The sequence below is a fragment of the Corvus hawaiiensis genome, chromosome 6 (genome assembly GCF_020740725.1).
Source record: "Corvus hawaiiensis isolate bCorHaw1 chromosome 6, bCorHaw1.pri.cur, whole genome shotgun sequence".
Classification (NCBI taxonomy): domain Eukaryota; kingdom Metazoa; phylum Chordata; class Aves; order Passeriformes; family Corvidae; genus Corvus; species Corvus hawaiiensis.
Genome location: NC_063218.1, coordinates 22,699,449 through 22,711,133, shown reverse-complemented (window position 1 = coordinate 22,711,133; position 11,685 = coordinate 22,699,449). Strand labels below are relative to the sequence as shown.

Genomic DNA, 11,685 nt, shown 5'->3' with positions numbered 1-11,685 from the left:
CTCCATGCAAATCCATTTGTAGGTTACTTGAACAATAGCGGAGCTGTAATCAGCCCTCCCCTCTGGCAGCCTGCAGGGAGGGAGGGGAGGAGGATGATGACAGTGGGGAATTCTGCTCGGCTCCTTGAAGCTGCACAGACATGTTTCATGTCCCCATTCCCATCCTCTGCGCAGAGGCGGGCAGGCAGGAGGGCAGGCAGGCAATCACATGGCTGTCTAGGTCGGCCCGAGCCAGCGGCAAAAAAAACTGAAAGAACTCTTCTTGAGGCTGGCGACCCTCCCCAGCCCAGCCCGGTTTGGTTCAGTTCTGTTCAGTCCCTGCCTAAGCTGCCAAGCCGCAGCAGTGCCAAGCCGCTCCGTGCTGCAGTGGGGCTGCCAGGCTCAGCCTCCACTCACTAAACAAAGTAAAGGGCCTTTGCGCTGGCCAAAAAAAGAGAAAGATACCCCAGTGAAGCAGACTTGAGGGAACGGGTAGCCTGGCACACCCAGTACTGCCGGGAGAGCAGTGCCAGCCAGAGAGAAAGGCGCAGCTCTCCATTATCGTCCCCCCCCCACTCTTTGGGGACGACAGAAAACCAGTCTTCTCGCTGTTAAAGCTGATCGTGTAGGAAGGGGGCGTTTTCCTGAAAATAAATTGCTATTTGCAGCAGTTCACATCCTAAAGGTTTCTTTGCAAAGGGTCATAAAAGCAGCAGCGAGTGCATATGGCCGAGCAGGGCTAAGCGGGGGCGGGGAGGGCTGTGAGCGGATGCCAAATCAGCTGAAACCTAAGAAGCTTGACCTTCCTCACCTCCACCCCTGCTCCCACCGCCTTCAAAAAACCTTACAAGGGCGCTTCGGGAAGGCAAGGCACACAGCAGCAAGGAGAATGCAGTCTCAGCCCGGCAACAGGCACTGTTGTGCGGCTGTGTCTGTGAAGGGGGAGAGAGGACATTTCAGGGTAGCTGCATTCACTCTCAGCAACGCAGACTTACACCATCATGGTTCACTGCATCGAGCCAAGCAGTCAGACCTTGGAATCCTGAACCTACCTAGCCCCAAGTAGCTCAGCCAGTCCAACCAGTCCCAGACTGCACTGGCCAGACAGACTTTTGGTGAGCATCCTCCCCCTCCCATTCACATGTCTAACTGCTCCCTTCTGCTGTTCACTCTACAGTTCCCTGAATGGCTGAAAGAGAGTGTGTTTGCTGTCAGAAACTTGAAATGACATGTAATCTCCCATGTTTCTTCTCATGGAGCTAGGCGGGCCCATTCCCAGGGAGAAGTACGGAATTCCTGCAGAGCCTCCCAGTCAGGGGTGGCAGCATGGGGCTGGACTGCCCTGTGGCAAACACGTGGAGACAGAGATGTTTTTCTGGCTCATCAGAGGAGCCCTGTGGTAGCCTCACTCAGTGCACAAGTGCCCAATTCTTCTTTTAAGACACACATCTGGGGAGTCACCTTGTATGCCGTTCTTTTCACATTCCCCTATCAGCAGAGACATTCCCTTTCCCAAACTGCATTAGAGGTTTTAAGGCAGGGGCTGAAACAATAAAAGCTTGGCACATGGTTTTCAGACACTTTGAAGATAAACCCAGTAGTGTGTGTTTCTATACAGGAGGGTATAACCATGCCCTCTGCGTCTTGTGGGGGATGGTTTTAAGGACAACTCTGTAGGTACAGAGTTGTTTTGGGTAGAAAATGCACACTGTAATGGATTCTGATGGCTGAACGCCAAGGGGGAAGCTGTTCTGCTTCAAGAATAGCCTTACAAGAGTCAGCACTACAGTGACAGTTCAGTACTCTGCTGCAAATCTACAGGATGTGTCACTTTGGCAGAGAAAGAGGCTGCTAATGCACAACACAATCCATCCTACAATGAATGGAGAATGACTGCATACTGAAAAAAAAAAGAAAAGAAAATCGCAAGACCTAGGGAAAAGGGAAGCTGCAAAGCAGCTACTGCATAGTAAGCTGGGAACCTGAGAGCTCTGAGGACAAAGCCCTTTCCCTTGAGGGGAAGAAAATCTCAGCTCACAAGACACATAAAGAAGCAGACAACCCTTTTTCCAGTGACTGCTGCAGCCCTGCAAAGCTGTGCTGGCAGCCAGCCTATTTGAAGAGATTGCAGTTTCAAAACAATGTTAGTCCTGACTAGTTTGGGGAGGCCAGCATGCTCATATGCCCAACATTGCTAAGCAAATAAAAAAGATAACAAGTTTTGTATTAAATTACACCAGTTACCATTGGTAAACTCAAGCTCCTGTTGGAATTGTGTAGTATTTCCCCCAAATGGACATAGCATCTCTTCACTGCACAAACACTTCTATCTCCAACTCACACACAGCTGCCAATGCTAAAAAAATAAACATCCAGTGACACACATGTTCTAACCCATTTCTAAGAAAATAGGCTACAAGACTATTAAAAGAAATGTCAAGAATAATCTAACTGGAAAAAAAAAAAACCAAAAAGCAAAACACAACAACCCTCCCTGGGAAAATAAACCATTTCAATACTTCCCCATTACAAGAAGGAATGAGAGCACAATAAATGACCACCTGGACAAATAAATTAACTTACACCATTTATTCAAGCAAACATTGGGCTGTACCTTAAATAACTGGCAAGTATGGGGGATGGGAGCATTACTGCAAAATACAGAAATCGGCTGAATCTCTGTACATGAGACTCACTCGGCAGCTCCCTTTTCCTTCTTGAAAAAAGGTTACAACTTGTTTGTCAGCTGAGGACATCTTCAGAAAGAGAAAAACGTATGGAGTGGGTTCAAAGAAATGCTGGCTAATATGCCCAGACTGGCTGCTTAACGAGCCAGAGTAAAAGAAAAGGTCACATGGTTACAAAAAACCTCCATACAACAAACGCCCAGTAGCTATGGTTAACTTTAATTAACTGCAGTATTACAATTCACTTCAAGCTTATTTTCCACCTATGTCTACTGCACCTTACCTTTCCTTTGCCTGCTAAAAACCGAACAGATTAAGTGGGCTTATGTTTCAAAAAATAAGAGCTTCTCTAAAGCTATCTGAAATTTTAAAAATCCACCAAATGGATCTCTTTCTAGCTATAACTACTGATGAATGATATCAAGATTACAGGAGTGGTTCTGTTTATATAAATCAGGGTATTCACACTTCTGTGACATAACTAAATGTTGAATAGCCAGTAGTTCTTCTCTTTTAATGGCAGTTGCAATTCACACATGAATATTACTTCTCCTTAAGTTTAAACTTGAATTTCAACCATGTGTACAATTTTTTTTCTCTGCCAGTCATGAGCTTACAATGTTAGTCCCCCTATCTCACAATTTAAAAATAAACTGCTGTGTGAGAGTTGCATGCTTAGAAATAACTGAAAATAGGATCCGTACAAACCTATACTCTAAAAAACATGTAAGTTTTATCCAACAATAACTCAAATCATATAGCTTGAATCTAACAATTAACTCAAAACATTCTTTTTCTGCATTATTTCTTTGATCCATTACATAAGAACAATATGTTGGGAGATTTTTAAGCACTGATATATCACTTGGCAGAAAAAAATAAATAGATATATACACACACAAAGTCATTGTCTGAAATCACAGATATAGTGATGCCAAATACTAAATCTCAAAGCATAACAAACCCCCACCCTCTCCCCACACACATGAAACAGCCAAAGTGTGTATCTATACAAGACAGCAAAGATCTGTAGGCACACTAAGCATATAGTCTCAAGGCTTCTACCATCCTTCCCACCAGGAATACAAATCAAGTATGTATTAAGACCAAGCAGATACCAAATGCCATCCAGACTTGCCTTTATACAACTATGGGGCTTTGGCGGGTGGGGATCCTTACTATTCAATAAAACTAAGAGCTCATAACCTTTGATACTGTTGCATTTGGAACAGCTCTATGTTCTGCTGGTCAAGCTGCAAAGGATTTCTGCAGTGCTGCTGGTTTTGTCTCAGGTTTTCCCCTCTTTCCTCCATTTGCCTCACTGGAAAGGACAAAGTTCACATTAGGTTTGTTTGCATTTTCTAGCTAGCATGAGGCCTGTGTATTTACTTTGCCTGTTGATCACTTAACAGGTATTACACTGCTCCCCGATCTCCAGAAAATGCCAATGTCACACAGAATAGTTAATTATACAAAGAATCACATATAATCATTACCAAAAAGAAAGCATTCACTTCAGTGCTTAAAGAAAGCTTCCTTGCCTGAAAACACAATAAAGCCCCCGAACTGTTCATCAATTCAAGTTATGAAAAGCCAGTGCCTAAATGGGGTAGCAACCCACCAGCTGCAACACCAACTGTAGAAGCTGTTATTTCATGCTACCCTTTTTTGTGCTGTGTTCAGCTACAGTCCTGCCTTACCATGAGTTTATGGCTAATGTCCAACTTTGACAATCACTCATAAAATCAACTAAAACTATTAACCACATGATGCTGGGGTTGTTTTGTTGGTTTGGGGTTTTTTTGGTTTGTTTTTTGTTTTTTTTTTTTTTTTGTGAAAGGAGCTTCGTTTTAAATCTCAAGCCTTACTAAATTGCGCAGGCAATGTATGCATCCTGTATTGCAAACAGCTTGCAGCTGGAGAGCTGGTGGGGGGGAGGAGAAGGGAGGAGGAAATGAGATGCAGGAACAGTAAATAGAAAATGCTTAGTCAGCAACCGTTACTGCAACATTAAAGGTGAAATGTAAATAGGCACAGTGCCAAGATTTAAGTAAGTTTGGTAAGACCATCAACTACATATAAGTGAAAATGTGCATACAAATGCCACAATTATCACAACAAACTGCAGACTCTTGGTATAATGGAGACCTTTAAAAAGGCAACATGGCTTGTGCATACTGCCTAAGCTTTGAGAAAAATAAAACTTGCTACTCAAGAAGTATTAATATCAATTGAATTTATTACAATTTACTAAGCTCCAAGGCACATTACAGTGTTCTGTTAACTACAGAAATGTATAAAGGACAAACAGAGCATGTTTCTCATGTACAGCATTTTGCTCTACTGTTCAAAAGCATCCGTGCATCAATAAAAGCAAAAACAAAAAACACATGAAGATTAAAAACGTTCAGATCAATAGAAACAAACTGAAACATTTTCCTTACAAACTTGCAACAAAAAACACCCTCCCCCCAGAGCCACCCCACCGTTTTGCAACAAAAAAACAAAAACAAAACAAAAAAAAAAATAAAGTGAAAGACTAACACTCAGGGCTTGTAAAACGTAAGCTGTCACCATTTTTGTAGCAATTTTTTAGGCATCAACACTGGCCTTGGCAAAAAAAAAATTTTTTTGTCTTTTTTTGTGTTTTTCTTCTTTCAGAGAAGTGCATACATTTACAAAAATACACACCAGCAGCAGGTAATCGCTAAGGGCTATTAACTTTGTACCTAGCCAACACACTGCCAAAGAAATGAGAACAGGTATTATGTAGTAACCAAACAATATTATATTCTGTTTAACAAAAACCAGCTCTATCCTTCAAATGAAGAAGAGTACATACCTTTGTTTCAAAATATAGAAACATACGACGAAAATAATGTCTATACATAAGACTAACTTTTGCAGTTTGTTATATTCACAATTCTACATCTTCAGGAGTCTGAAGGGATTGGATTTCTTACTCAAGGGTCTCTCTCCTTTTTCACTTTAACGTCCCCAGCTAAAATGGTCGCGATCTCGCCCTGCATAAATGCCCAAGGCACGTTGGAACCGACTAGAGGGCATTTCTCTCCACTGGGGCAGTAGACTTCGCCAGTCGCCCCTTGGGCCTTGATGCTCTCTCTTGAACAAGGGAAGCAGAACTTGTGGCTGGGCACAGAGGGGCACTGAACAAAGTGGGTGTCCTCCAAGCGTTCGTGGCAAATGGTGCAGCACAGGGGCCCACTGTTGGCCATGGGGGAGTCCGGAATGTTTTGGGGGTGCACTTGGTCCATGGCGGGGTGGGTGCTGGGGGGAGGAGGGGCCACTTGCAGGTTCATGTCCCCGTTGCGGGAGGCCAGACGGCGCTGGCCCGGCACCGAGGCCGGCGACACGGGGCTGCTGCTGTTCCTGCGGGTGGACGTGGTGGAGTGCACCGAGCTGCCGTCCTTGGGCGAGTGGGCATTGCCCAGTGTGTCGGCCACCGACATGAGCGCGGCCATGGGGGACTGTCCGTTCTGGGGGGCGGACTCGGGTGGCGTGGTCCGGTTGGAGTGAGGCCCGAGGGGCGGCGGCGGCGGCGGCGGGGGGCCCCCGCCGTGCACCGCCCCGAAGCCCCCGGCCGACATGGTGAGCTTGAGCGCTTCGCTCTGGCTGGCCATCCACTGCTGCCGCTGCTGCTCGTCGCTGAGCTTCAGAGCCCCCTCGGCCGAGTCCGAGGGCTCAGGAGAGGCTTTCCTCTTGCGCATCGCCCCGCCGCCGCCGCCGCCGCCGCCACCGCCAGGTCCCCTAGAGGCGGCGGCCGTGCCCTGCGCCCCGCCGGCCCCGGCCCCCGGCCGCGGGAGACTCACCAGCGCCGTGGGCAGCATGGGGCAGCTGGCGTCCAGGTAGGGCTGCGGCAGCATGTCGGCGCCCACCAGCTCCTTGAAGAAGCGCACAGACTCGGGCAGCAGGTCCCCCAGGAGCCTCCAGTCGCCAGAGCCGTGCTTCTTCTCGTACTCCAGGTACTTGAAGCCCGAGGAGAGGCCGCGGCCGAAGTCCTTCATACAGTCCTGGTACATCTGCTTGGCCACGCCGGAGGCGCTGGAAAAGACGGTGCCGGAGCCGCTGGGGTACTCGATGAAGAGCTTCAGCTCATAGTCCATGCCCGGCTTGGAGACGGCGTCGAAGGCAAAGACGCGGCCCAGCAGGGCGTGATCCTTCTTGAAGCGCACCTCGTAGGGCGTGCAGCCGGCCAGAGTGAGCAGCGTGTCCCGCACGATCTTGGGCTTGCTGGCCCACTCCTCGGCCCGATTCCGCAAACTCTCGCTGAGCTCGGCCAGCGCCTCCGCGTTGCGCTGCTTCTCCTTCAGCTCCCGCTCTTGGTCACTGCTGGATACCGAGCCCGGCCGCTTGCCGCAGGCCTCGGAGGACGAGCCGCCGCCTCCCCCGGCACCGCCGCCGCAGGTGCCCCCTTGGGAAGAGGCGGAGGGAGCGGGGGGACCCCCGCCGCCGCGGCCGCTCAGGCCCCCGTGCGGCGGAGGCAGCGCCACGCCGGAGGCGGCGGGGCCGTTCAGCAGCGTCTGCGGCAGCAGGTTGGGGGGCACGTTCATCTGAGCGCCGGCGGCCCCCGGGGGCAGGCCAGACACGAGCCCCCCGTGCGCCCCGCGACGGGAGGAGGAAGAGGAGGAGGAGGAGTTAGGGCTCTGCCGGTTCAGCTCCGGCGGCCCGTCCTCAGGCGGCTTGGGGAAGCCATTGGGCCCCCCCAGTCCGTTGGGCAGGCGGGCGCCATGGCTGCTGCCCAGGCTGCCCGGCGGCGGCGGGTACTCGAAGCGGCTGCGCTGCTCCGCCGCGGCGGCGCTGAGCCCGTAGCGGTCCAGGCTCGACTGGGTCAGCCCCGCCGAGGCTGCCTTAGAGGTGGCATCCACATGGTTGAGCTGCTGCTGGGCCGCCGCCGCCGCCGCTTCCTTGGCGGAGAGCGTCACTGCCTTCACTCCGACCGGCGGCGGGGGGCCCGGGGAGCGACCGTCTTGGAAGCAGCCGTGCGCCCGCTTCAACTGCCGGGCCGTCTCGATCACGAACTCGATGCGGTCGGCCCCCTCGTAATTAACGCAGCCCCGGCAGACGGGCTCCGTGAAGTCCCAGATCATGGCCCAGGGCATGCGGGGCAGATCGCATAGGTAGCATGACTGCCTCCGCGACGAGGACACCTGCGCGGCGGACATGGTGCTGCTGGCTGGGGAGCTGCTGCCGCTGCCGCTACCGCCGGGATAGGGGCTGGCTCAGTCTTCCCCCCCGGGCTGCAGAGGGGGTGGCTCTCCGTACCTGATCCTGTTGCCCCTTCCAGCAAGGGGGATCGTCTGCTTTTAGTTCGCTCCTGCTGCCGGAGATGCCGTCTTCTACCTGGTCCTGCCGCTGCTGCCCCGGTGGGGTGGGAAACGCTTGCACTACTCCTCCGGGGGGCTGGCTGGGTGGGGGTCGCCTTCTAGCCGATTCTGTTTCCCTGCGCTCTCTAGCTCTCCGCTTGCTGCTGCTCCTCCTCCGGGAGGAGGCGGAGGTGCACGGAGGAAGATGGGGGGGTCACCTTCCACCCGCCACGGCTGCCTCGTGAGCTTGCAGTTCGGTACGTGCTGATCCACCGCCGTGAGCAAGACAGGGGCACCCGCACGGAGCTGTTCGGTCTCGGCAGCGGCGGCTTCCCCGAACGCCGGTGGAGCTGTGGCAGCCCGGGAGCAGCAGCGGCGGCGGCGGCAGCAGCGTGGCGAGCGACGCCGCCTGCTCCTCACTCACATCCTCGCCGCTGCTCGCAGTCCGAGCGCGGGGTGCTGCGCGCCGCCGCGTGTGGCTGCGCGCCCCCTCCGCCGCGCCGAGCTCCCCCCGCGCCGCGACGCCCCTCCCCTTCTCCGCGCCACGCTCCCGGCTCGGCTGCACCCGGGCGGGGCCCCGCGTCACCGCCGAGCGCCCGCGCCCCGCTCCCCTCCCCCCGGCCGCCGGCGCAGAGCCCACTTGTTGCGCGGGGCGCGCATGCCCGGCGCGCTGCCCGCGCCCTCCCCGGCGCGGCCGCAGCTGGAGCGCGGCGGGGCGCGGGCAGCCTGCGCTGCCGGCTATGTTTGGAAACTTGAACGCCAGATCGCGCCCTCACCCTCCTCCCCGGCCGCGCTGCCGGCCCCCCGCCGCGGCACCGCGGCCAGGGCGCGCATGCACAGTCGTCGTCACCGTGGTGGTGGGTGGTGGGGTTTTTTTTTGGTTGGTTGGTTGGTTTTTTTCCCTGACTGCGCTTTCTAAGTTCAGATGTCTCGCTTTCGGGATTTTGTAAACCCGCGGTTCGCCCCGCTTTGCTTCCGTGACGGCTGCGCGGCGTTCTGCCACCGCGACTGTCGGTGGGATTCCCGTGCGCTCCGGCTGCTGAGGCAAATGGGGGGATCCCGCCTTAATATCCGATTTCGTGTTTCTCGTTCAGTGATCCCAGTGACAGAATGACACAGTTTTTGTAAGCCTGTGACTGCATCAGAAGCTCTTCCACTTTTGATTTGTTTAAACCAGCCATGTTTGCCAAGTGTTTAAGGTTGGGCTGGGAAAGATAGTGCTGTGCATTGCTCAAGGGTGTAGGAGAGGCCAGGCAGGTGAGTAATTGCTGTGATCTCATCTCGCTAATGTAAAGGGACATAGGATTTCCCCGGCGCTGTGAGAACGCACGACTTATTTTTTCTTCTTCTTCTATTTTCCCCTTTAAATAGCTAGCTAACATTTGCATAACACTGTTAACAGGCAAATTACTCAAAACAACCTCGGTTCGTGCATATAAGCCGAGAATTCATTACACTGGGAGGAAAACAAAACCCCCCAAGCTTGCATTCTCCCGCCCGCCATCCCCGAAGTTGCCCGGTCTCCGCCCGGCCCCGCGGCCACGCCGGTGCCCATGGTGGCCAGGAGGGGCTCTGCAGAACCCGTTTTTGCTCTCATTGCAGTCGGCAGCTGTTTTTGCAAACATCGACATCGCTGCCCGCGTCCAAAGAATAATAAACTGTCACCACGGGGACGCGGTTCGGCCAGGACCCGGCGCGGTGCGCTGCGGGCGGCCACGGGCATCGCGTCACTGGCGCGCAGCCGGGCGCACCGTGCCCGCGGAGACAGCGCGCGGGGGGGGGGGTGGGGGGGGGGGGGCGGGAAGCGCTCGCACTCTCGGCGAACGCGGAACCTCTCCCAGCTGGGCTGTGTTGGATGGATTTCTTTCTTTCAGTATCTCTTCCTGATTCCTTTGTTGCTAGAAACGCCGAAACCCCCGTCCATTACAGGTTTCCCTCTGTGCTTTAAAAGGACTTAGTGTTTCTATGGCGAGGTGCCACGGCTCCCTTACACAGGCACGCTCAGCAGCCATGCAGCACCGAACGGGAAAAATACCTTCTATTCGGTTAATAACGTTTTGTAACTCACACGACAAAAAAACCCCTTCCTTTAAATATTTCATTTCATATCACCAATACGTCTCATTTCCATTTTTAGTTGTCTAAAGCATTTTATATGTGTCTGGTTCTAATCTATAAAGCTGGTAAATGAGTTTGATTATGTATGTGAGTGGAATTATTTTATAGGGAAGGCTTAATGAAATGCACACGTTGAAGTTAGAGAAATGGTAGGACCAGATAAAATACAGTTAGAAAATCAATTGTGAAAAAGTGACTGTTTTTCAGGGGAAGCTTATAGAAGCAGTAAGTAGCAATACAAAAGTCTTTGAATTATGCGAGTCTCCTGTATGCAAATTGGCTGAAGAAGATGCGCTAAAGGGGAGTGGATTTCACACTTAGAAATTTCACACCTAAATTGTGGACATTACAGAAGCTTCACAGAAGTATGGCAGATGAAAGATGGTCAAAGTAAAAGTCTTTGCTTCCAGCCACAGTGATTTAGTGATGGCTGCAGGATTTCTACATTAGTATGCCTTTACTTGACTAAACAAGCATGTGTTCCCTCTGATTCATACTGGAATGTCAGCTCCTTTCCTATCCTTTTACTGCCCCATGTTGATCTTCGTATGAGGAGCAGAACTGGGCTGTGGTAAAAGGTCAGCTTCTGCTTAAAAAACTCGGGTTGAGAGAGCTGAAGCTTTCCCTTCATCCCGCGTGTCTGGGAATACAGAACTGCAGCATATCCTGACTGTATTTCAGTCCCCGGGTTATACAAACCCAACACATGACAAGGCACTCCATGTGCTTGAACTGCCCCTCACCCCGGATCCTCGCTCCTCTGAATCCTCCTGCAAGAAAACCCTTTTTTGGTAAACTCACCTCACAGGAACAGACTTCTTGGCTCACAAGAAAAGTCTTTATAGTGGGTGTAAATAATAATCACCTTAGATATAATCTAGCCTCAGAAAAAACATTTACGGGTGCTGTCAACTCCCTTTATAGAATAGAAAAGGAGGAGAGATTAGCATCTGTGACCCGACCAAACTGCCTTTACTCTTACTTGCAGGATACACAGTTGCGGAAATATGTTTGTCTTTCCGTAATGATTAAACTTTGATTTAAACTTTGGTCATGGGCACGTACTGTGCCATTACGCAAGCAGCACTTAAGGATGAAGTGTCAGCATAGCAACAATATGGCCAGCAGCAGCAGTGATCTCTGCAAAGCTGATTGATGAAGAGAACTGCAATGTAAATGCAAATAAATGCCACGTCGTGGCACCTTCACAGGGAACAAGTTGTCAGTATCAATCTAATCTGGGTAGGGAAAAATAGATTGAACGGTGGCAATGTAACAAGCCTCCCATCTACGGCAGCACTGTCCTTGCAAGGGTAGCAGCAAGCTTTCCTGCTCACCTTCTGCCTTTTCTCTTTGCCATGCGAGTAGTGGGACAGAAGCAATCCAGATCGGTCTTGCTGGATTTATAGTAAACACATCTGGTGTTTATTTAGCTCTGAAATAATCCAGGAATTAATATTACTTTTGGAGGAGGCAAAGAGGAAGCCCAAACAATGAATCCATTCAGGTGTCTAATCTGGCTAACTGAAAGAAAGAAGCGAGCAAACAAAAAATAGCGTAAGAACCCCCCAAACAGT

General features: G+C 51.5%; 1 protein-coding gene across 1 annotated transcript; it reads right to left on the bottom strand.

The window, feature by feature from the left end:
* Positions 1-4,885: 4,885 nt before the first annotated feature.
* IRF2BPL (interferon regulatory factor 2 binding protein like) lies at positions 4,886-8,496 on the bottom strand. The gene has a single exon (XM_048307574.1). The coding sequence runs from the start codon at positions 7,847-7,849 to the stop codon at positions 5,630-5,632; it is 2,220 nt and encodes a 739-aa protein (XP_048163531.1). The 5' UTR covers positions 7,850-8,496; the 3' UTR covers positions 4,886-5,629.
* Between the last annotated feature and the right edge of the window lie 3,189 nt (positions 8,497-11,685).

Excerpts from the sequence above, each read along its gene's own strand:
- IRF2BPL (XM_048307574.1), bottom strand. The coding sequence starts at position 7,849 with ATGTCCGCCGCGCAGGTGTCCTCGTCGCGGAGGCAGTCATGCTACCTA.